At 44.5% G+C, this 26,049-nt stretch overlaps 1 protein-coding gene across 7 annotated transcripts in view; it reads right to left on the reverse strand.

Moving 5' to 3' along the window:
* LOC102948041 (Grid2 interacting protein) overlaps positions 1-26,049 on the reverse strand; it is a 104,662-nt gene that overhangs the window by 55,584 nt on the left and 23,029 nt on the right. For 6 of the 7 annotated variants that reach the window (XM_027821051.3, XM_043524333.1, XM_043524332.1 and 3 more), the window contains exon 3: positions 21,983-22,137. In XM_027821051.3, coding sequence (XP_027676852.2) covers positions 21,983-22,137 — 155 coding nt within the window. Of the gene's footprint in view, positions 1-7,556; positions 7,878-21,982; positions 22,138-26,049 lie in introns of those variants that run through there. The other variant, XM_043524337.1, reaches the window with a different exon arrangement.

A 26,049-nucleotide genomic window follows, 5' to 3' on the forward strand; every position in this document is an offset into this window, starting at 1 on the left:
GATAGTGAAAACATGTAAAGATCCTGCATATCCCGGAGAATAGAAGAGATGGAAAATCTGCAATACATGTGCATGTGTTTACAGTCCGTGTCTTGGAATCAGGCCATCAACAACAACAACCCAGGAACATAAAAGCTTCTACAAAACAAGCTTTAGCAAGAAGGATTTGCAAATGGAAATTATTACTTCAGCTTCTGCAGCAAGTGCAGAACTGTAATTTTCACACAATGCATTTTTATGTGCACTAGACTATTATCCCCTGTAGTTTAAGGCTCAATTATTCGTTTAGTCACAGATGTTTTGCAGACGTGGCCATAATTATCATTAAAGAGAAATGAAGGCACTTTTCCACCTGAGAACAGATGCTGACTTGGGCATTATGTGATAGCTGTTTGTAAACCAAGAAGAGCTAAGCAAATCAAAACAGAACAATGGGTCAAATCCTGACGTTCTGAACCGGACCTTCCCGTCTTTACTCATACAAACCTTTGTCCAAAGTCGTCAGTTGGAGCTTTGACTGCATAAAGACTGAATACAAACTGGATAAGGATTTCAGGAGAACCAGAATATCCTTAGATTTGTAAGGTCTGAAGGGACTGTTAAAATCATCTAGTCTAATCTCCAGTCCTGCATAACAGCCCATAGAATTTCACACTGTAATTCCTGTATAAAGTCCATAACTTCTGGTTGAGTTAAAACCTTGAGCATTTTTTTGAGAAAGAGGTATCTAGTCCTGAGTTAGAGACTCCAAGCAATGGAAAACCCACCACATCCATTAGTAAATTGTTCCAATGGCTAATTACCATCAGTGTTAAAAAACTACACCTTATTCCAGTCTCAATTTGTCTAGTTTCAACTTCCAACCACTGGAGCTCCTTATGCCTTTGTCTGCTAAGTTAAAGAGCCCTCTGCTATCAGAAATCTTCTCCCCAGGTAGATACTTACAGATTGGGATCAAGTCACCTGTTAAACTTCTCTTTGACAAGATGAGATTGAGCTTTTAAGTCTCTCACTGTAAGGCATGTCTTCAAGACCCTGAGTCATTCTTATAGCTCTTTTCTGAATCCCTTCCAGTTTTTCACTTTCTTTTTGAAATGTGGACACAAGAACTGTCAGAGTCTCACTACTCCTATAGACAGAGGTAACACCACCTCCTTACTCCTACTCAATATTCCCCGGTTTATATAGTCAAGAATTGTATTACCCCTCTTAGCCACAGCATCACACTGGGAGCACATGTTCAGCTGGTTATCCAACATAATCCAAAGTCCTCTCTATAACACCCTTTATCTTGAGAGATCCCCAAAGTACAGTTACCTCTGGCTGCCTTTTTGTATCAGCAATTCACAATATTTTTTTAGGAAGAGGGAAAATGGTGAAATACTTTAGCAGTTAAAATGAAAGGAGGAAATTAGGGAAGGAGAAGTCTCTAAGCATCTCTAGTTAGCAGCATAATATACACAGTATTGCAAAGTGCTGTGTCACAGTATATTTTTATAATACAACAGCAGCCTGATTTCTCCACTGCCTTGCACCTTACCTAGTAATTCCCACCAGTGCAAAGCGAATGCACAATGCTGCCGTATCAACATGGCTGAGTTTTACACTCTCGTTGCACAGGTGGAAATGAAATCACAGACCCTGATACTCTGCTACTCTCCAGCTGCTTTGTGTTGCTCCAGTGTAAGAGAGCAGAGACAAGGGCTCCAGATTTCTTGTTAAATGCTAGAAAAGGGTCAAATGAAGTCTGTTGTGTCATAGGGTACTTAACCAAGATAAGCAGAATCATTTGTATAGCCAATAAAGCTGATGTAGCATGTTTTTATTGATCCAGATAATTAGCTCAATGCTTTGAAGGAGGCATCATAATGGGGCATTGTTTAAACAAAAGAAGAAGTCCAATATCTTCATATTTTTCAGGAAAAGGGACTCATCTGGGATTCCTTCCCCCTATTCTTCCTCTTAGCCCGCCTCTCACTTCGCACAGGGGTACACCGCTATACAAGGTACAGTGCAGAGGAGAATCACACTTGTTGGGTGGTAATGGCTCTTCCACCAATTGGTGAGGGCTGGATGTGATTCAGTTCAGAGTCCATATATTTTGCTTTGAGCATCAAAACCAGGGGGAGTAGGTGATACCTCCTTCCCTCTCTCCCAGGTACCGACGGTGCTGTTTCTGCTGCATTCCTGACGCCAGCTGACCCAGGACCACAGCTCTAGCCCTGAGTTTAGATCCCCTGCATAGCAGAATGTTTCTCTAACAGCAGGAAGATACCATATTAATCCCCTCTGCACTCACACACCCTGCCATCCTCTGTTCAGATAACTATTGATTGCCACTCTGACACCATCTCCCAGAACAAAAGGCCAGTCAGAGCTTCCCTGGAGCCACTGTAACACTTTGTGTTCATTAATGAGTGACCTTCCCTATTAATAGATGGGAGTCTGGTCCCTGGGGTGCTCTCACTTGTCACTACATGAGCTCCAGAGTCTGGGAGGAATCAGCAGAGAAGTACATGGGCTTGAAACATCCCTTTCAGCTACTGAAACTGACGTCACCTTCTGCTCAGGTAGTTTAATACATTCTGATCAAGTGGCTTTGTCCTACTGTGAAGGGTAATTCTGACAATCCTGCTTCAGAGACATACCTGAGACAGAGGGACTTCTCATTTAGAGGCAAAACAAACAGGAAAGTTTGTGTTGCATCATCTATTCTAAGCAGCTTAGCAAATAACAATGCCAAGCACCATTCATAGGCTGTGACCTAATCCCTTTGAACCAAGCATCAACTTACCCCCATGCTCCAGGCTCACCTCCAGAGGCCCAATGACCATGTCCCCCTCCTCTGCCAAGTACCACAGCCAGCCTGCAGGCTAGCCCCTAGGGACATCTCGCCCCTCTCTGCACAGAAAAGTGCCACATGCACAGGTAGCGGACTAGCCCACAGGGCCTGTGGTGATGACTTACCTTCCCCCTTGATAGCCTACTCCAAAGCAAAACTTATTCCCACCCTGCAAAGCAGATGGCCAGATCGCACATCCAGGCTTCAGCCTAACTTCTAGAGCCATTTTCTCAGAGTGATTTTGCACTGGTGTAATTAGAACAATTCCTACCTTTCCCATGAGTGCAGGCTCTGCCAACAGCAGCTGCAGCCTGCCTCTCTCCAATCAATCAGTCTAGACTTTTGTGGGAGAGGGGGTTATTTCTGCAGACACTCTGACTTCTTTTGATTCCCCTACTTCATACTGCCTCTTTCTAGGCTAGGGTGACCAGATGTCCTGATTTTATAGGGACAGTCCCAATTTTTGGGTCTTTTTTTATATAGGCTCCTATTACCCCCCATTCCCTGTCCCGATTTTTCACATTTGCTGTCTGGTCACCCTCTTCTAGGCCCTGTGCTGTCACACCCTTCATCTGGAACCAAACAAGAACCCCTCAGCTCATGACACAGCAGACACACTGGGACCAAACACCTCCACAGGCTGCACCTCAGAATTCTGACAGTAGCCAGCAGCACTCTGTAGTATTCTGAATGCTGCATGGAGGCCCTCCCACTCCATGAAATCCATATACCACAGTGAGAAACCGCTCCATCCGGGAAAGAGTACCAGCAGGGCTCAAAGGTATCTTATGAGGCAGACGCTAGCAAACCTGGTCTCTGTGAAGGGGATGTTACACTGGAGATGAACTGGTTCGACTTATCTGTAGATCACAAAGTTAGGAGAGCAGGCTGACTTGTTTCCCTCGTAACAGATCAGCATGTTCTAGCAGGCTGATTGGTTCCTGCAGGCAGGTGCTGCTTAGCTGGTGAAACTGAGTGTTTGCAGTCAGCTCCCACACATCACTTTGCCCAGCACCTTCCTCATTACCATCTGCAGCTCCTTCTGTTCGGACTCCTACTGTGTGCCATCTACGGCGTCCCCTGCACTGAGAGCAAAGGATCGGGATCGGGATCCAAACTCCAATGGCCTTATTCTCCATTGCCCTGCACCTCGTGCAATCATTTACACCAGTGCCAAGTGGGGGTAAAACACACCCAGTCTGAATAGTAGTGCCTTGCATCCCCTTTGCATTGGTGTAAAGCACCACACCAGAGACAAGGTTAACATGGAATCAGGCCATGAGTCCTCTCTCAGTCCTCCATCATGCCTCCATTCCCAGAAGGACTTCATAGGAGAAGCCCAAAGTCCACAATCTGAATTCCTTTTACTTAATTTAGCCATGGGTCCTATTAGAATCCAAACTTCCCTAAAGTATAAGGGGAGATAGAGCCAGGGTTCTGACAATGCTCAGCCTCAGCCAGCACGAAACAGCCCTGCCAAGGTAACTGGGGATTCTCCTGCTGTAAAGCCAGGATAGCTGGCTTGATAGGGAGATGGGGAGCAAGCAGAGGGTTGGTAAAAGTGTGGCCAAACCATGCTGCAGTCCCATAACTGGAATCTCCTTCCTTTGAAGTTTTTAAGGTCAGGCTTGACAAAGCCCTGGCTGGGATGATTTAGTTGGGGATTGGTCCTGCTTTGAGGAGGGGGTTGGACTAGATGACCTCCTGAGGTCCCTTCCAACCCTGATATTCTATGATAACAGACCCTAAAGGATTGTTTCTGCCAACATAAATTAAAGCTGCCCTCAGGTTGCTTTAAATTACATGAGGGGCCAAAGCAGTCCTCAGTGAGCCCCGGGTACTGGTGCAGCTGTGCGGCTGCAGCACTTCAGTGAAGACGCTACTAGGCTACTACTCTGCAGACTGCTTAACCCTGCCTATATGTCCTTCCCCCTGAAGGGTAGAACAGCCTGCACTCCCATGGACAGGCAGGTAGCAGTTATGCCCCCCCCCCCCCGCCTCCCACATACTAAAACTGAAAAGAGTGGGCCTGATCCTTTACTCACATATACCAATGAAAAACTGAAGTCTGTCTCTGGAAGTTAGTGGAGAGTTAGTGATGTAAAACTGCTGGAAGTGAGAGGTGACGTGGGCTCCTTACTTCTCCTTTCAGAAGTGACATTTCAGTATGGTAGAAAGGGGGCTCCGGGTTTTGTGAAAATATACCATCCCTCCAAGGAAGTAAATACATGGAAATGCATTTCTAACTCTAAAGGGTTGCTGTGTATCAGCAACAGTTTCTTCCAAGCATGTCCAATCATGTTGCTCTATTCAGGGTCTAGTCTGTTTTTTAAACTCCATGGTCTGGAAATAAGAACTAATTCAGCTTCCCACGACTGTTTCATTTACAGAAAGCTAAAAACATTTTTGAATCGAACAATTACTTTCTGACATAAAAGTTACAAATCATTTAAAAAAATATAACCTGCTATCTGTTTTGATCAAACCATTCCTGACACCATGAGAAAGGACTATGTCAAAACAAAGAGCAGTATCTTCACAGGAGAGTTTACACTGGGTCATACTGGTCATGACCTATTTGAACTTTCCCCAGTGTAAAAGGAGCCTCACTCCCAGTCATTTTGATTCTTGCTATCCAGTTGCAGATACCTTTTCTGCTGCCCTAATTCCTTTTTTGGTCATTTAACATATGTCTGACTAGAAGATTAGTGAGTTTTTCAAGGGAAATAAGCAAGAAGCTGCTTTTCCTCCTTTATCTCTCCTGCTTTGCACAGAATTTCACAGAGGATCTGCATGGATTTTTAGACAAGATGAGAGCATTCTTTGGTTTGAAGTTCTAAATTCTGTACAAAATCAGCAAGACAAAATAAAGCAAATCCAACGGAGATATTGTCTCTCTCTCTCTCACTAGCAGTATTTCCACATAAAAACAGAGAAAATATCCATCGTATCTCAGAGGAGCAGATCTTTGGGTGGGGGGAGCGGGGAAAATGGCACAAACTAAAATATATAAATCCCTCTGGCTAAAATTAAATTTCTTATCCAGTCAGTGTCACAGATGGCTGGAGAAGTTTAATACTGTGACATTCCAAGCAATTTTATTGCTGTGAAAAACAAGCCGAGAAAAATAGATTGTGTCTGAACCATTATTAAAATGAACTTAGTGGAATCTCTTCAGCAGTAGAAGAATCCCTGATGGGCAGAGGTTTTATCTTTGTCAGCAATCTAAAATGACTGTGATAAAAAAGGTTTCAGAGTAGCAGCCGTGTTAGTCTGTATTCACAAAAAAAAAAAAAAAAGGAGTACTTGTGGCACCTTAGAGATTAACCAATTTATTTGAGCATAAGCTTTCGTGAGCTTCATGCATCCAATGAAGTGAGCTGCAGCTCACGAAAGCTTATGCTCAAATAAATTGGTTAGTCTCTAAGATGCCACTAGTACTCCTTTTCTTTTTGTGATAAACAAAAAATCACTCATACTCCCATCTCCCTGGAAGGGGAGTTGTTCATGGAATACACTGTTTGGTTTTCTCCCAACAAATGTAGGTTGCTTAAAAAGCAGACAAATAATTTACTATAAAGAAAGTACCAGTAATACACTGTACCGCTGAACGCTAAAATACAGTCTGAGGAAAAGATTACACAAAAATGTATAATAAACTGCATAACATCCCTAGAGCTATCATCTAATGAACAAATATGTTCTGAGGTCAGTGGAATAGACAGGAAGATTAGAATCTGAACGTACCCTGCACTACACACATTCAGCTATTCAAGCCCCAAGTTAAAGGGACATTTATAGTTTGTAAAAACAAGCTTTTATAACACTGAAGATCAACAGAAAGAGTCAATTAATGTCCAATGTCAATCAAGCTGATTGTGATAGGGTTAAACATTGCCACAACTTAACAACTCGAATGAAAATGGTTGTTTTTATACCCAAACACTACTGTACTGGGCACCTAAAAGCGAAACAGACAATAACAAAAAGTGACTGTGACTTCACAGATGTTCACTGTCCAAGCCAAGAGAAATGCAAAATGTTAACAAAGAGCAGAAAGAGCGACAAGTTCACTGGATTTTTAAGGCACTAAAATGCTGTTAGTAACTTAAGAAAGAAATCTGTTTTTAAGTTGAGTGTCCCTTTAAAGTATCTGGGAAAAGACACTCAGTCATTCTGAGACAGCATTAGGAAGTATCAGGAAGAGATGTGCTGCAACCTGACACTTCCCTGCTGATACTGCAACTCCTCCATGTAATAAAAACAGTTGTGAAATGAAAGAAGAACCCAGAGGCTCACACACTGTTGGGATCCCAGCTGGCCCCAAATGAACCAAAATCACAACACAGTCACTTTCTAACTTAAATGTGTGACACCCCCGCCTCCGCACACACATACCCAAGTTCAACCCGGAGGCATTTCCCAACTAACAAGAGAGTTCCATTGTCTGGAGTCACTGTTTGAAAAGACCAAGTGCCTGAGGAATAGAGGAAAAAGTTTCCCTATCTCCCTCTACTTGGCTGAGTCCCACTGACCCAACAAGTCACCTCTGACGGAAGCCCTTGTACAGGGAGGATGTTTAGCATTAATTAACTTTAGCCAGCTGAGTTTTTGCAGTGTCCGGTGTTATCATTAGATTACGGAATTAAGTTGTTAAAAATCATTCCAGTTCCGCCCCCTGACTCCCCCAGGAAAGGTCTCATTTGTTACTTACCCAAGGCAGCTCATCTTTCCTTCTCGCTGCTGTATTTCATCATATCTGAGCAGAACTAAAATTGTGCACTTTACTATGTACACCAACCATATGGGCAAGGGGACTGAGTGCAGTGAGGAATTGGCACAGCACGTGCATTATCCCTGCTATCCACAATGAAATGGATGAAAATGTCAGCAAATTAAAATCTGCAGGAGCTTAATTCTGGATAAATGGGCTGAAATCCATTTGAAAAAAAAAATCAACCTAGCATGGAGGGAGGGGGAGTGTTTCTCCAGAAGGGGGACTTGATTGTGTGCTAAACCTCTGGTTTCTTGAGGTATGCCAAAAAAACACCTGGCAGGAAATATGTTAAATCATTAAGGGGGGAGACAGGGAGGCATATGGAGGAATCATCAAAGGAAGAGACCCAACAGCAACAGCAGCATCCCCAAATTAAATCCAGCTAGTGCAAAAAGGAAAAATCCAATCAGGCTACAGCTATGGTTAGCAGCTAAACTGGGGATTTATAAGCTGCATTACTCTGCACACAATACATGCCAGCATGGAAAAATCTGCATCACATTCAGAGGTGTGCTTTAACCAGAGAAAGAATGCACTTGTGATGCTGTGATCCAGGGGAGGGGACAGTGCACGGTAAGCTGTGGGCTGAGAGATGACAAGTAAATGCACATCCTGCATGGGGGGCACAGCCAGAGCTTCACTGTCCAAAGGGCAGACCACAGAGGGGTTTGCTGGGGGACCCAATTATAAGACTCCTAATCTCACCATTTCTCTATGAAAAAAATCACTGAACTTGTGCTGAAATCTACAATTAAAATAATTCACCAGAGAATTAACACGCAGAAGGACTATATATATTTTATTGTGAAACCATTGGATTCCAGTGATAAAAACTAGAATACTCTCATGCACACGTCTCCATTCTGCTTTATCTTCTACTCCCGGATGCACAGTGAGTCCCTGGATGCCCCAAAACTTCAGATTCAAAATACCACACTGGTTTAGAAATGGGCCAGAAGTCAGTGTCCATCTGTACCTCCTATATCTAGCAATTTTTGTGGCCCATATTACTACAGTATCTGTGTCTAGGAGTCACTTGGGCAGGAAGCGGACTTGCAGAGGACTTTACTGGCTTTTAATGTCATATGGTGCTAATGATTTCCTGTCTTGCACACCTTATAAGAGAGAATGCAGTAGTCACATTGAGTGGCTGAATATACAGCCACCAAAAGAAGTCAAAGGCTCAGGCTCCTCTTCTTATGTAGAAATTCAGCATTTGTAAACCCATGGCATGCTGACTATGAATGACTTAGTCACTACAGAAAATGTAAAGGAAATGAAACAGAGATGCTGGGGAAAGGTTTCAATGCGGGTGAAAAATTACCAGAAGACTGAGTTCCTCGGTTTAATCTCCAGCACAGGTACAGAACAGCAACAAGCCTCCCCAACTCTGCTGCACCCTGACCTGACAGGCCACCTCCCAAAAGGAATTGAGGCTCCAGGGCCCATTTAGTGCTTGGTCTTTCTTCTGAGACTACCAGCAAGGAAGCCAATTAGTCCCATTTGTGGTGACAGGCTTTTTATTATGTGGACATCTTTCTACTGGATAGAAACCATCAACTCATTTCAGCCACTAAATGACCATCAGTTGGTAAGAGAGACAAGGTAGGGGAGGTAATATCTTTTATTGAACCAGCTTCTGTTGGTGTGCATGACAAGCTTTTGAGCCACACCGAGCTCTTCTTCAGCAAGGTACTCCCAGCCTCACAGCAAAATGCAAGATGGAACAGATTATTTAGCACAAGTAGTTAGCACATATTGTAAGCGACCATTAGTTGGGAACAAATTTCAGCAACCTGAGCTGAATTCAAAGGGACAGCAAACAGGTAACAGGTTCCATCTCATTTCATCTATTCTGAGTCATCCAGTCCCCTTACAAAGGGCATTTGCTGACTTTGCTCAATTTAGCTCAGCTTATGAGGGTCACAGTTCAATTCATTGGCTGCAAACACCATGTAGTGAGTCTCTGAATGAGCTCTGCACAGGTGAGCTGCTGTCATTGTGGAAACCCTTAGCTTCATCTGAACCTCATAAAAAAAATTTAAGTCACGCTGTTCTCAGTACTGCACCAAACTCCTTACGTAGCTTATACTCAGGCAAAACCACCATTCACTTAAGTGGGAATGTGACAGGGACTTGACTGGCAGGGAAGGGATTAACCTGTCTCCTTAGGAACAGCCTCAGCTGCTAGCAATAATTGCAGACAGTCAAGGAGAGGTCACATGACTGAACAGGGTCAGCTGATAATTGGGCAAGCTCTGAGCTTAGCAGAAGGAGAGATCTGTAGGGAGTAGCAGGGTTCTTTTCTAATAAACCCAGCAAATACTACGATGCTCTCTGCAGTGGGCTAGGGAGACAGCCTAGGAAACAGCCAGAAAGGGCTGATGGAAGACCAGGGAAGCCTGGGGGATAGAATCTCCAGAGAGACTCAGTGTCTGGAGTGAGAGTAGCAGAACCCTCTATTCAGAGGGAACTGGGGAGCTGAGATGTGAAGGAAGGGATCCAGTGGACTTGTGAAACTCTGATATGAGGGTGATTAGGGAATCCAGATGGAGGAGGGCTACAAGGACGTGGGGAACTTTGAGCTGAGGCTGAAGAGTTGAAAAGACTTGGTGATGTTGAACTTCTTGTTTATACAGGGGCGGGAGTATGGAATGACTCTACAACTTAGCAGGAGTCTCCATCACTCAGATGCACCGGAACTGGCTTGTGTGAGAGGGGGGAGACTGAAGTGTCTGGAGCTGGGAGATAAGGTGATGGTGTCACAGGGAGTCTTGCTGCTGTAAGAATCAAGCAAAAGCAGTGTGAACACCTCAGAATATGGCTCCCTTAGAACCCTGGTGTTTCAGGTGAATGCTGAGGACCGTGTCTTCAAAGGGTCATTGTCCATGAACTTTCAAACAAGACAGTATGTTTAATCACAAAAGGCAGCTGCAGAAAAATTGATGCTTAAAAAAAGCCTCAGCCTTCCTCCATGTGTGTGTGCATGCCTGTGGGTGGGTTTTGTTTTTGAAGAGGTAAAGAACTTTGGGAAGGCTTGCTTTTTCTTAAAAAAAAGATTAGCTGGGAAACTTCTAGTTAAAAAATGGAAATGTGTAAATACATAGTTAAGGTCACTCAAACATCTCTAACTCTGCCCCTGCATCCCTGCCCACAGAACTGAAAACAAGGGGTTAAACGTGCTCTCAGGTCAACATACATCTTCAGCACACCAGTGACTCCAAACACTGAGAAATTATCTGACTGGCTGACCTCACTCAGGTTCATAGACTGTATACTGCTGTATCATTCATACTGAAGTGTGTCTTTAGATCACTACAGCCAATGACTTCTGTCTTCTTTAAGACCAGCCATTTGCATCTTAAGTCACTTGATTTTGGACAATGCCCCTAGCGTATGAAGGATCTCAAAGAGTAAATGTGTTGGCATGCTGGGAGACAATATAGACTCTCAGGGCTGGAATTCAAAGCCTGGGTAGATGTTTTTGAAACTCCCCCTAGGCGCCTACCTACATCTTAGATGCCTAAATAGCTTTGAAAATCTGGTCCATAGTGCCCAACCCTGCAAGATGCTGAATGCACTCAAGTCCCACTAAAGCCAAAGGGAGCACAGGGTGCTCGGCACCTGGTAATAACAGGCCCAAAGCTACTGAACGCCCCACCAGGACACATTGTTTCAGTCCACATAGCACTGAGTCATTCCTCTCAGGAAACTGGAGCATTCCTCAGGGGTTTTTACACCAAGTGCTCTGCACAGACAGCTGTGAGCCTGACTGGATTAGAAGAGTTCTTCAGAGCCAAACATCCTCCTTGGGGGCGCAGCTGGCTCTCCAGCCAAGAGGTGATCTTGCCAGCTGCAGACTGCAGGGAAGTGTTAGGTCTAAATGCTCAATCAAATATTAAACCAAGGCCACACTTACTGCACAGCTCCTCGACCACAAAAAAATCGCAACCATTAATTATACTTAGTTCTCTTAGTCTCCAGCTCTGGAGGCTTTGAATTAAAGGGAACTTATCTGCTTGCTTTGTAAAGCAGCTCCTTCTATTCCCAGATCTCACTTCTGTCTCTGTATTGTCCCCAACTCCTTTACTCTAGGGTCACAATCCACAGGTGGCCAAGAGAGTTACAGTTCACAGACGTGAGAATTGCTGTTCCTGGTGCTCTGGTGGATGGTTTGCTAGTGCATCATCAGATCTCTGGTTTGCTGCTGCTGCCCAGCTTCTCCGGGGGTTGGCACCAACAAGGTGGAAAAACTAAATCTCACCTCCTCCCCCCTGGACTCCGATCCTTCGGAAGGAGGCACTGAGCACCTTGATGACTAACACAACACAAAAGGGTGGGCAGAATTCCAGACAGCATCAACACAAAGGGAGATGGAACGAGAGGGAGCAGCAAATCAAAGTACATTGGGGTATGAAAGCAAGAGGAATCCTCAGGCAGGGGTGAGAGTCAAGCAAATGTGCGTTACTCACCAGCCCTCAGCACAAACGATTACTGCCCCCTCCCATCCCAGACAGTCACTCCAGGACCTCCATGCTACTCAGCCTTCAGGCTGCATGTGCCCTCATGGCATGTCCTCAGGCTGATTTCAGAGGGGAAGGAGAGAGGCTGGGTATTTGTATTGGGTTTTTTTAAACAGCTAGGAAACTAAATTAAAGCAGGAAACAGCTCCTTTCACCATTTCCTTCTGCTTGGCTTGAAATCCTTGGAGACTTCACAAGTCTGCTGTGCTGAGTAGATTTCCATACGTTAGTCTAGCAAGACTGAGAGGGGATTCCATATGCTAGTCTAAGGACCCTGCTGCCCCGATACAATAGCTCAGAGTTAAAGAACATATGATTCAATTAGTAGCATCCAGAAACCCTTATCCAATTTGCACTGATTGCCATTCACCTGAATGTGCGGAATACAGTACAGACTCATGTGAATTACAGCCTGTGTGCACTCTGCCCAGGTATGCTGTAGGTCCACACACATTTCTAATATATTAACAGCAATACTTTTCCTCAGAAAACCTCCAGATGCTTAACAAATATTCCTTTCAAAGCCTCCCAGCCCTCCTGAAATGTAGATATTATATTACCCCAAACTTACAGAAGAATAAATTGAAGCACAAAGCAGTTAAGTGACATGTGCAGGAGCAGAGTCTGAAAAAGAACTCAGGAGTAATGACTCCCTGACACCTGCTCTATCCATTAGACCTCATTCCACCTCTGCTGCAAAGGAAACGTACCCTGACCTGTGCTATCTGTCTCTTACACTCTACAGCAAATTCAGGGTCTCAGCCCTTATCTTCAAGGCACTCAGTGGTCTGGGTCAAGAATACCTAAAAGATCATCTAAAGTTCCAGGATAAGGACCCTGGCTGACAGCTCTGCTCCTCTGGCCCAATGGAACCTAGGGATGTAAGATATTAACCGGTTAACATTAGTCTTACTGGTTAACCCGCCTTAACCGTTAACCCCTGGGCCGGCTGACCCCAGCAACCTTCGGCCGACCGGATGGCCAGCTCGCCAACCCCAGCAGCCCTGGGCCGGCTGGCTAGCCAGCCAACCGACCCCAGCCACGCCACTCAGCTGGTCAAATCCAACCCCAGCCCCAGCCTCGGACTGGCCAGAGCAGCCCCAGCCCCTCTCCCTTTAATCAGTTAACTGTTTAAACAATCAGAGGGGTAGCTGTGTTAGTCTGGATCTGGATCGGCATGCATCCAACTAAGTGGGTATTCACCCAAGAAAGCTTATGCTCCAATACGTCTGTTAGTCTATAAGGTGCAACAGGACGCTTTGCCGTGTTTAAACAATATAATTTTAATTGGTTAAACAGTTAACTTTTTAAACAATATTTTACATCCCTAAAGGAACCATCAACTGCAAGGGTAAAGCTCTCTTGTGCAGTAGACTGAATTTTTCACAGATTGGTCCAAGACTTTGAAATGAACTCCCCCAGGAACTAAAAACTACCTCAAACTTCACTATCTTCGATTCCAAGTGCCAGGTGCACTTGTTCCACCTGCCTGTGCTAATAGCACACAGCCAAAAACAAAAAAGCCATATGCATTTTTCCCCTTAAGAAGAGGAAAGAGAAAGGAAGGGAGCACACGTGACAGATGCTAGTCATGTCACTTAATGCATTTATTGGTGGTGTGCAGATACCATGGTGATGGATCTGGTACAACAACCTGGATCCAAGGACTTGACTTAAACCCATCCCTAGTGGAAAAGGTAGAAGGACACCTGATGGAATAAATCCATCTCAAGCCATGTAGGAATAACCAAAAACTATATACAACATCCAGTAAGTCTGCAGCAAATCAGGGCATCTCATCATCTTTCATTCTGGATAGCTCATAGAAAAGCTCTGCTCAATCAGCAGCAACAGTCAAAAAAGCAAACAAAATGTTAGGCTAGAGAAACAATGAGATGGAGACTAATGCTGAAAATCTTCTAATACTTTTATCTGACTGAATGATACCTACCTGGAATACTCTATTTAGTTCATGTCACCCTGCCTCAAAAAAGAAAACACAGAACTAGAGGGGGCTCAGAGATGCTCAATGAGAAGTTGGAGAAACTTCCTCATGAAGAGAAAGTGAATGGTCTGAGACTGTGGAACATTTTAAGAGAGGAGACAAATAAGAAGGAACACACTAGAGGCATACTAACTATCTGTTATAGAGAAGATAAAGGGGTTGCTTCTATTTACCGTTTTCTCATAAGGTGACATTTAATGAAACCAAAACTGAGCAAAGGAAGTGCTTTTTACAGAACATGTAATTGACCTGTGGGACTCACTGCCACAAGATATCAGTGAAGCCAAGCACATAATAGAATTAGACATTTATATTCCCCATTTATTAAGGAAATAAACTCTCATGCTTGAGGGCATGAGCCAACCACAAAGTTCTGGGGGTTAGGAGGGAACGTACTCAGGGCAGGTTATTCCATAATTGCCCAGTAAGGGCTCCCTGGCCCCTTTCTCTGAAGCAGCTCATACTGGTCACTATCTACCTGGCCTAGATGGACCACAGGTCTGATCTGGAATGGCAACTCCTATGTCACTATCACTACACTTACATACATCTGTAGAGCTGGAGAAAGCACAAGAGATCGTGCTAAGAGAATTCTGGGGCTCAGTTCCCCCCTATGTCTGAGCTGGGCCAGGGGAAGGGGCATCAAGGAATTTGAACCAGCTCCATAATTCTGCACTGACAAGGCTAAGAGCTCCCCACACCAGAGTGTAAGGGGGCTGGTGCAGGTTTCCACCAACAGGGGGTTCCTCCCCATCAGAGGAATTCAGAGCAATGTTCTGGCCCCTTCATACCGCCCTAGTGATGCAAAAGCATCACTGCACAATGCAAAATCCAATCCCTGGTGTTAGACATATACAGCAAACTGAAAAACTGAAAAAAATCCAGCAGAGGCAGGTCATATTGTACACAAGGCAAGACACACAGCCTGGCTCATGCTTCCAGCAATGCAGCTGGCAAACAGGAACCTGGGTTTCTACAGCAATGTTTTCTCTCAAACTCATTTCATTAGATTAGATGGTAAATCTTTTCCCTGAGCTAAGTATTTCATTCACATGGAACCGAGATTAGCTGCCCAGGACACCGAGCCCTCCTACCCCACCCCTAACCTTTCACACCGGGGCACAGGGAGTGATTAAGGGTTTTTTTAAAAATCAGTTATTTTCCAAATCACAGGAAACAAAATTTGAAGCTGCCTTGATGGCTTTGCCCTTTTGGGGAATCAGATGCTGGGGAGTGACAGCTCTGATTGTGCTTCAGAAATTCATTCATTACCATCAGGAGAGTAATAGATGATTACTACTTTGACTTCAGACTCTGACACAACATGATGTGCATTAGGGAATAAAATGAACAGTGAGGAAAACAAGCAACAGGCAATGCTCCATGGGCTTAGAGGTCCAGAAGGAATAAGCATCTGAAAGTTCAGGTGCTCATTTGAATCCCCTGTATGGAAAAATCCTATATAATTTCGTAGGATTGAAGACAATACAGTTCCATAGTAATGGAACAGGGTCTATAGAAATGATGTGAATACCAAAGAGAATTTCTTAGAGAATAATGTCCTTTCTATAAGGTTTTTTGTTTTGTTTTGAAGTTCAGGATGGATTTGAGTTTGAGTGAAGGTCCAGCTGTGGTTTTATTCTATCCACACTGGTTCACCTGTCTCTGCCCCAGCTGTCTGTACATTCAGTCCCATACAAAATATAAACAACTGAAATTGTATCTATGCTTCCATAAAAATCTAATCAGAACATTCATAATCTTGATAGTGATTTTTACATAACATAAGAACAGCCATTCTGGGTCAGACCAATGATTCATCTAGCCCAGTATCCTGTCTTCCGACAGTGGCCAATGCCATGTGCCCCACAGGGAATGAACAGAACAGGGAAACATCAAGTGATCCATTCCCTGTTGCTCATTCCCAACTTCTGGCAAACAGAGGCTAGGGACACCATCCCTTCCCATCCTGGCTAATATCCATTGATGGAGCTATCCTCCATGAATTTATCTAGTTCTTTTTTGAACCCTGTTATAGTCTTGGCCTTCACAACATGCTCTGGCAAGGAGTTCCACAGGTTGACTGTGCATTGTGGGAAGAAATACTTCCTTCTGTTTTAAACTTGCTACCTATTAATTTCATTTGGTGACCCCCTAGTTCTTGTGTTATGAGAAGGAGTAAATAACACTTCCTTATTTACTTTCTCCACAGCAGTCATGATTTTATAGACCACATTCATATCCCACCTTAGTCATCTCTTTTCCAAGCTTAAAAGTCCCAGTCTTATTAATCTCTCCTCATACGGAAGTTGTTCCATACCCCTAATCATTTTTGTTGCCCTTTTTTGAACCTTTTCCAATTCCATCCCTAGGTCTAAAGCCCCTCACAAAGGAGGTAAAAATCATGGTCTCCATTTCCCAAATGAGTTAGGTAAGAGACAAAAAGGTGAAATGAGTCCAATCTGCCCAGGTTTCAGAATAACAGCCGTGTTAGTCTGTATTCGCAAAAAGAAAAGGAGTACTTGTGGCACCTTAGAGACTAACCAATTTATTTGAGCATAAGCTTTCGTGAGCTACAGCTTTTGCTCAAATAAACTGTTTAGTCTCTAAGGTGCCACAAGTACTCCTTTTCAATCTGCCCAAAGTCACACAGCAGCAGAGCTAAGAATAGAAGCCAGCACTCCCAGCTTCATGTCTAACTCACTGGAGTTAGTCCACTGAATGCATCCGATGAAGTGAGCTGTAGCTCACGAAAGCTTATGCTCAAATAAATTGGTTAGTCTCTAAGGTGCCACAAGTACTCCTTTTCTTTTTGCGAATACAGACTAACACGGCTGCTACTCTGAAACCTGTCACTGGAGTCTGTTTACTCCCTTCACTGAGGAGCATTACACGAACCTAGAAAGAAATGAACATAGCTGGAAGTTTCCCCACCATCTGCCTCCATAGAGAAGATAATTTTCTGCCTGTAAATTCCTTAAGTGTGCCAGCTCAGCCTTGTATGTACATCTTCCTGTGTGAGAGAGTGGGCTGACCAATAACAATATTAAGATCTTCTATAGTGTCTTCCAGCCAAGGATCTCACAGTTTTACATCAAATATTGAACGAACCATAAGGTGGGTTAGTGTATTTCACAGATCGGGAAACAAGACACAGAGGTGAAACAACCCGTTCCAAGGTCACACAAAGGTTAATAGCAGAGCCAGGAGCAGACCCCTAATCTCCCGCAAACCTAGACTGTGCATTAGCCCCCAGATCACCCAGGATCACAGTGGCTAAGCACCCAGAGAGATTCCCCTAGGAACAAGAGTTAATTGGAAAAGCAGAGTTAATTTAGCTAAAGGTGACAAAATCCATTATCTAGAATAATTACATGGGACATGTTTGGTTGGTCTTCACCCAGCAAGGGAGGCACTGCCTGAGAACTGACATCAGCTACATCTGGCCCACCCCTTCTCAGCACAGATGCCCATTCTCGCCAAGGTCTGCTTGACCTACTGGCAATCAGAGTGGGAGTGCAGCCCCCTGGTGCCTCCCAGCAGCATTCCCACTCTGATTGCCACTAGGTCAGAGAGAATCAGAAGTTCCACACACACCAGGAGCTGCAGATGGTTGAAAGGTGGCAAGCATGGATGGGTACCAGGAGGCTGAGCCAATCTCTCAGTCAAGTTTCAAAGGTGGCCATCACCTGATTAATGATTCACTTTTTCTTTCTCCTAAAGGAAGCTACATGCAGTAAATGCGCATGGTAAGGTGACAATATTTTCATTTGAAACATGGTGTGATGCTGCATCAAGAAGGCAGGCAAGATGGGCTGCGAGCTCCCATCACTCTCTTTGAGTTGCAGTTCCCTTTGCAAAAGTTTCTAAGACCCTGTGCATGGAGGACAGTTGTTATGGTAACCATAATATCCTACAATTCAACTGATTAAACTGGAATTGGAAAGCCGGGCCCAGAGTGGAGCCAGATGGAGGTCTGATTCCCTAATGAACATCATCTCCGACAGACCATAATCCCCATCATGTGTCCTGCATGCAGACAGCATCCCACTGCAAAATAGACCTGGCACTGCCTGGCCATAAAAAGAACGTGCAGCACCTGTTATACAGACTGTGGGGCCAATCCGGATCTCACTTACAGCAGGGTATTTCCACTGAAATCAATGTGTAACTGAGCTCAAAGTCAAGGCTTCTGTGCATGGGGTATGCACACCCATGCCATCATCAGCATTAAACAATCATAGTCTATTGAGGACCATTGTACCAGCCAGAGTGACCACTGTTGATGGGGTTACACCAGGCATCCCATAGTGAAGTTCTCAGATCTGGCTCAATTCTGCAAATCCACAAATCTCTTGGATAGCCCCTGGGCAGACCCAGATAAGGTCAGGGTGTGCACCCCTTTGCATGTCGATGGAGAATTTAAGAGCACGGTGTGCTGGGGTGCTTTGTCCATCCTATCAACCTGGCCAAAGAGCATGAAACTCCCTTTTTTGAATATAATGAGTGACTGAAGGAAAGCAAGATCTCTGTGACGTTATGCCCGTACGTGGTGCCCAATGCTCATTTACGACTCAGGCCCTTTTACACGGCTCTGGCAGTGACTGTAAATGTCATTTATGCCTATTTTAAGGCTATGTTACACTGGCAGACTGGTGTAAAGTGGCTTTTTTGTAAATGAGAATCAGGTCCTCACTCTTTACACTTAAAGAGACAGGCACAAAGGCTCTTTCTGCATAGGAAAATCTAACATCTATGTTTCAAGTGCTGTTCGCAGACACACTGATCTCCCCACAGCTTAGCCACTCTTACTGATGTTTTTCGGGCTTCTTTTGGAGTGATGGTACAGGCCACTCTTTCTGCCAATCGGTGAGAAAAGGAGCTTCAAGGGCAGTAATTTTCCTGTACTACCTTTATGTAGGGATTCAGGCTGTGCTGTAAGTGCCAAGCCCAGAAAAAACAATTGCTGTGATCTAGTGTATCTACTGGCAGGTGGGGAGAGATTCAGGTACAGCGCATATACATGGACGTGCAGCCCCCTTGAGGTGCAGCCCCCTTGAGGTGCAATACACACCCACCTCCTTTGCACACACACAAATATACACCTTTCCCTTGGCATACACACACACACATACTACCTTCACATTCCCAAGACACTTCAAACTCTACCCCATACACACACACAGGCATGCAAGGAGCAGAAAGCAGAGCAAATAGCATTGCCAAGGATAGTCTCATCCAGAGACTCAGAGACGGAGCAATATTTAAAGCCAAGCAAACCTTTTTCTTGACTGGAGGTAGTGACACAGCCTGTAAATAGCTCAGAGCCAAGTGATCTGCCAGCCTTTCACTGCGCCCTCATTAGCTGTTTCAGCTGTGCTGGGTGTAAAAGCTGAGAGGAAATGTCCCATGGGAAACAGGAAATAATGAATTTGCCACTGATTCAACACTGTGTGATATTAAAAGAAAATTACCAAGCACAGAGCCTGCTTGTATCCTTCTGATTTCCCACCTCCCTGTCCACTTCCCCCACCACTAGGAGTTCACACTCAGGGTCAGGGGAAGGGAAGCCTTATTGTCTGGAAACGTCACTGGAGCTGGAGATTTGAGCTGCTTTTTTCCTTCTCATAATAACAATATTTTTCCATCAAGTTTTGAAAGACAAATTATCCTGACAAGACCTTGTAGAGCCTGTGGCCCCCTGTTTTCTCATGACAGGCAGCTAGTGTTGGGAAGGCACACGGCAGGTCAGTGCTGTAATTGCAGGCTTCACTCCGCTCCACAGAAAGCTGACACTAGGGCTGACAGATGGACTAAGGCTTGCAGTGTGTTTACTGGGAAATGGAAAGCCAGCCACTTTCAGAAGTCTAAAGTCAGGCAAAAGATCCTCGACTTTGGGAATTTTACCACTGTCTTCAAAGGGAGCAGGATCAGTCCCTGTTTGTTCATGGGAGACAATGGGTATGTGCCACAGATTAATTAAAATAGTGCTGTTCGTTCTGGGGATCAGAACAAACTGGAAGGAATTCAGAGAAGAGAACCATAGTGATAAAGGACTGGAGAGGCTGATTTATGAGGAGAAATGAACAGCGCTAACCATGCAAGGCCAGGTTCCCAACTGCCATTCAGACAGGGCAGCATTTTACACCTGCTTTGCACAGGTGTAAATGACAACAAAAAGTGGAAGGCAGGGGAGAATGAAACCAGTAGGTCTCGGCCATAATGGCATGAGGAGAGTCTACAGTCCTCATTCTCCTCTCATTTACCATCCCAAGGGATGTGGAAACACTTGGGGCATCTAGACAACTGGACAAAGCACAGAAGTAGACTGTAGAGAGCAATCCTGAATGGGACGTGACCCTTCTTCCATTTCTAATGTTCTATTTATTCTAGAATTATATAGTCACTTCGCAGTTGCTCTACAACCAAGGCTACTGAGGGAGTTTTCTCCTCTTTACATAAAAGATTGCCATAAATTTGGTGCTTTGGAAAGTGGCTCACTTGAATCAACACAACTACTAATCTATGTTTCCCAGACCCATGGCGTCCATGCGTGTTTGCAAGTGTGACCCAAAGAAATGGCAACATCCCATCCCAGGGCACACGAGGCAGCTGCAGCTCAGACACAGTACTCTGCAGTGGCAGCAGACAGGTATAAGGTAAAAATCTGCCAGCCAATCTGGCAGAGACGAAGCCTTGCCTGCTCCCCCTCATTCTGATTCACCCCCCGGCCCCCGGCCTCCCCACGCAGAAGTCTGCCTCTCCTGCTCGTCAATCCATCACCCCCCTGACTGAACCCTAATTTATCTCCAGTTTTCTAATTGTGGATTTTGGTTTATTTTCCATCATCTTCCTTGGTTAATTTCCAGACATTCTGTAACTAATTTAGTTTCTGTTTCAAATGATGTCCAAAAAAAGGGATCCAATTAAAATGCTGTTAGTATATGGAATGACTCACCAAGCAAGGCAACAAACCAGAATATTTTTGTGAACTTGACAATGGGAGATTTCAGCCCTCAACCAACGCTAGCCACAGTGAACGTCACCTCTGCAAAGGGTTATGCATGACACGTGCTAGGGCACACATCTCTAACCAGCTGACTCCTCTACCTAGTGAATGCACTTGCCATGTAAACATGTCCTGCAAAATATTGTAGCTGGGACTCGAACTGAGAGCCTGTGGATCTGTAAGCAGTGATTGTTGCAAGTGGGTTAAATGACAGTGTCCTGATGGCTAATCTGTGGCCTTATGAACTTCACACTGGAAAGAATTCAGGCCCTTCTGCTCTAATTTACAAGCCCCCTCAGTTGAGCTCCAGGACACTGTCAGCTACCTGTAGTCATAGCTCCGTGGGGCTCCAGCAAAGGGTGACATAGTCATACATGCTGGAGTAGGTCTAATGTTCTACCAAGTAGTAGGGACACAAACGCTCGTCATAAGGTGCTAGATTTTTTACTGAACTCACCACCAACCAGGTCCCATGGAGAACAATGTGTAAATGTCAGGTTTTGACAATCTGTCCTTGTACTGTGTTGCGTTAGCCTCAGCTGCGAGTTAGCGTCTCCTGGCAAAGCTGATCTGGTCTCAGTCAGGAGTCTGCTCCCCTTGGTAGGAGTCAAAACAATATAGTCTCAGCTGAAAGTCACTGTGCAAGTCTTACACTTCCCAAATCAAGAAAGTGAAAGATTCCTGGTGCTGCTGATTGCAATGAAGGATTGGAACTGTCTCTATAATTAGAGCCCAGTGCCCTTCATCCATATTTGCCTCCACCACCTAGACACCCCATGTATTAATTACCTGCATGACAACATGATAGTTACTGATCACTTTGTACCTGATATTGTCAATGAGAAGTTGATGGGATTCTTTGGTGAGAATCATGGAAAGGGTGTAAGCCAAGTATTCCACCTTCCTCTCTGCCGCATACTGTTTCAAGATGGTGAAAACTTTCTCTTTTACCTCTGGCTGATCTCTGAGAATTTCATCAACCTGTGTGGGCGTGGGAGCAAGATACGCATTAATAAAGGTAGAAACTGACATGAAACTCAATGGAAATAAAACCATCAGAATCACGTACATATTTGTAATACCTGGACCAACACAAAAGAGAGGAAACAATTTACTTAAAAAACAAACAAACCCACCCTTTATCATCAAATGATCGTGTTAGATGCTAGTGACACAAACTCAGGACTCCCAAGGACTTCACTACTGTCCTTCATCACATGCAATGGTCAGTGAGAACTTTACAGCAACAGCAGGATTAGAAATTCTCCTACTTCAAAAGCACAGAACCCCACACGAGCTCAAAAATAACCTTCATTTGCAGTGTAGGGCATGACACAGTTGAACAGTTCCGATTCTATCCTAACCCTTTAATTACCACTTGATTACACAGAATGACATTTTCTTGCTATTAGTTTATTGAAATGCTGCAGAAAAATAGGAAATTAACCTTAGAGAAACTCTTGCCTTGGTGCAGAAAGTGGGAAGGGGCCACGTTATCTCATGGTTCCCAACCACTGGGATGCGTACCACTGCTAGTACCTCAGGCTTTTGTGACGAGATTCCCAGCTCCCTTTCTCTGCCTTAATGAAAAGCCTTGATGCTAGTCTTCAATCACTCAGTTACACATACTCTTACCCATAGCGGACCCTGGCAAGGGGTCATGACCCTGAAAGATCCCATCTCTGACATATAAATGAATGGGAGGCATAAATAGGTACTGGCAGGTACAGCTGAGCTCAAGGTCTTAGTCTAGTTACTCTGCTACTCCAGTTACCCTAAAAGATTGGAACCTGCTTGTAAGCTGGCTTTGGAGCTGTCTGCTCACCCTGGAATTGATGACTTCGGAGAGTCTGCATTCTAGGCAAATGTTCTCCAGATACAATAAATGCCAAGCAAGCAGAAAACTGTCTGAGATCCCACCCCTGCCCCTGTTCCTCTTTTGCTCGCTTTTCCATTGGTGAAGCATTTTGTGGGCCAAGCAGTGACCCCCAAATGATGCAGGCATCTGACTTACTGGGGCAGGGCACTGCTAGGAAAGCCCTTCATCAGCTCCTGCCACCCCGTTACACTTACAAATACAGGTTGGAACTAGTAGCCAAAGAACTCATTCACTCTTTGCTCTTGAGTAACAAAGGGACCACACCTTTCCTTAGGTTGGGATTTTCTCCACTCCAGAAAAATATCTAAAATGAGCAGAAAATAAAACCCATCTGAGAAGTGCCATATGCTGGCTGGTGACAGAGACCTTTACATAAGAAAAGGAAAAGGAGCTGTTGCCTCCTGGTCCTTGTTCCACTTTGAAGTTCTCCAAAGTCACTTCTCACCGGTGTTTCTAACCTACATCGCAAACCACAAGGTACCTGCCAATTTGAAAAAGCCATCACGTGACCACTATTGAAATTCCCAGTAAGCAGCAGACATTTCAAGGTTATTAAATCTGGAGCAGTAAAAACAGCAGTTACACAGCATACAGACTCACATGCTCCTTACTCTCAAGTGCCAGTGCAGTGTTTACAATGAACCTGGTATTTTCAGTGGGCCAGATCCCGAGGTCCTCCTGTTAAAGTTTTTTCTGAGTCAGGACCTCAGGATTTAGCCTAAAAGAAAATTATAAAACCTGGTCATATAATGAAAATTCTGGGCCAGAATCCTGGGTGCCCTCTGGCTGCTGCAGCCATAAGCCCAGCGATCTAATGAGTTAAAGATTCACCTGCTTACAAGAATCCTTGGGGTGGAGCACAGCTACCAAAGCATCTCCTATACCACACCCTCCAGCTACTTTCCCCTCTCCTCTCCTCCCCCGCAGGGACATGACTCGGGAAAAGAGATTGGCAGGGCACCTCTATGTCCCAGCAATTCTTAGCTCTAGAGTGGTCCTTTGGGCCATGGTCAACTGGGTGTAAAGTAGCACAGTTGACTTGAGAGTCATAAGAGGGAACTCCCTGTGTTTATGCACAGAGCAAACAAAGGATGGGCAGTGGCAGGACAAGCTTCCCTTCCTTTGCCTTACTGAGGCACATAAATATGACCTGAAGGGGCTACAACTAGGGATAAGAGATGTTCAGTCTCCATGATCCATTCAGTCCTTGACCTCTCTCTGCCAACAAGGGGGCCTAATGGTGCAAACAGTATCATCTACCACTGGGAAGGGGACTGGGACTAGCCATCTCATTCATTACTCCGCAGCCACCAATCACTGGGCTCAGTTTACAATGTAAATTCTTCATGACAGGGACTGTCTTTTTCATTGCTATGATTGTCTGTATGGTGCCTGGCACACACCTGGGTGCTCAGTGAATAACAACAGGAGAGGGTGACCTGTAACTGAAAGCCTAAGTATTATTATGATGTCCTGACAAAGCCCCGCCCTACCCCACCTCACTATTCAGACAAAGAACAACAAGCAAGGAGGCCAGAACACCACCTCTGGGTCCATTCTTCCCATCAACTTCTATAGCTCCCCTTGGAGTGGGCCAGACCGGAACATTAAGTCCAATAACACACAGATCCTGGATCAGTGACTCAGACACTGGAAATGTTTGGATGCAGATTTCGAGCCCCCAGGTCAGGGATAGGTCAGTGAGGGTTTGGGTTCATGCCCACAGTATAGCCAGCCATGATAATAATACAAATACTGCCACTTGAGTCACCCAGCCCCCTCCATGAGTGCTGTTAGCCCAGGAAATCAAATCAGATAATGATCTAGCACTCAGTGCAGGAAAAGCCTTCTGCACCTTGGGCTCACAGAGCACCCAGCACAGAACCCAGTGCTACCACAAGCACCCTTAAACCTTTTAGCACGTGACCAGAGCCTGGACCCCAGTGATGTTGTGAAACAGAGGTGAGCTACTAGTTCATTCTGGGTAATGACATGCAGATGAGCTTCCCAAGCATCCCCCCTGGCTTTTTGGCTTATTCTATCCAATTCTACCACCACCAGCTCTAACTGAAGCAGCGTTTACCGATAAAGGATGGAGGGAAGCACTCTATTGGGTTTTATTATTTTCTGCAGCTTGTTGAAAATTAGGCTACTTAAAACATCTGAGCCATTATACTCCTGTTCCTGAAACCAGCAACCCACAAAGCTCTACAAACTCATTTCCACTCAAACACTCTGGGGAACAAGAGGCTGGATGAGCTGGTACAGAAACAAAGTGTGCGGAGGGGTTACTGCTTGCAAGCAGTGCAGATTGATTAAAGTTACATAGAGATGCAGCAACCACACCTACATGGCTAAATCCAGCTCCACTTCCGTGAATGGTCCCATTGACCTTAGAGGCACACATTGCATGAGGAAGAGCCTTTCCAAAATCATTAATGTGCTTGCTTCCTAAATTTTAATGACAATCATCCAAGAAATATTTACTGTGGTTTAATCCAATTGCACTCGACAGTGTAAAACAGACCAACACCTTCATCCATTTGTTAATCCTCAATAATCAGGAGGTATCTGTCTAACATACAGTGGGACTGCCTTTGGAATCATAAATTAAAAGCCCTTAATTTAAAGCCTGACTGAAGAGCGAGATTCTGCTGATACTGACACATCTCTTTACTAATATCTTGGTGTTTATCAGCTTGGGATCAACAAACACAACCCAGTTATTTCATAACAGTATTTTAAAAGGATACTTTGAAATGGAAAGTAGGAAGATTAAAGAAACAACCATGATCAAATTTATAATTAGCAAGAGGTGATGAGTTTCGCAAATTACCCACCGGGTAACCATCAGGAACACAATGAAGCTGTAATTACTTTGATTTTTTTTACTTTGCTGCAAAATAAGAGCTACATTTTTTTAAAGGCTGATATGATAAAACTCTAAATAAATATTTAGATACTGAAGAGAAGGATATCTGGCCTTACAGATAATCGCTTGACAATAATTATGC

This window comes from Chelonia mydas, chromosome 10 (genome assembly GCF_015237465.2).
Source record: "Chelonia mydas isolate rCheMyd1 chromosome 10, rCheMyd1.pri.v2, whole genome shotgun sequence".
Classification (NCBI taxonomy): Eukaryota; Metazoa; Chordata; order Testudines; family Cheloniidae; genus Chelonia; species Chelonia mydas.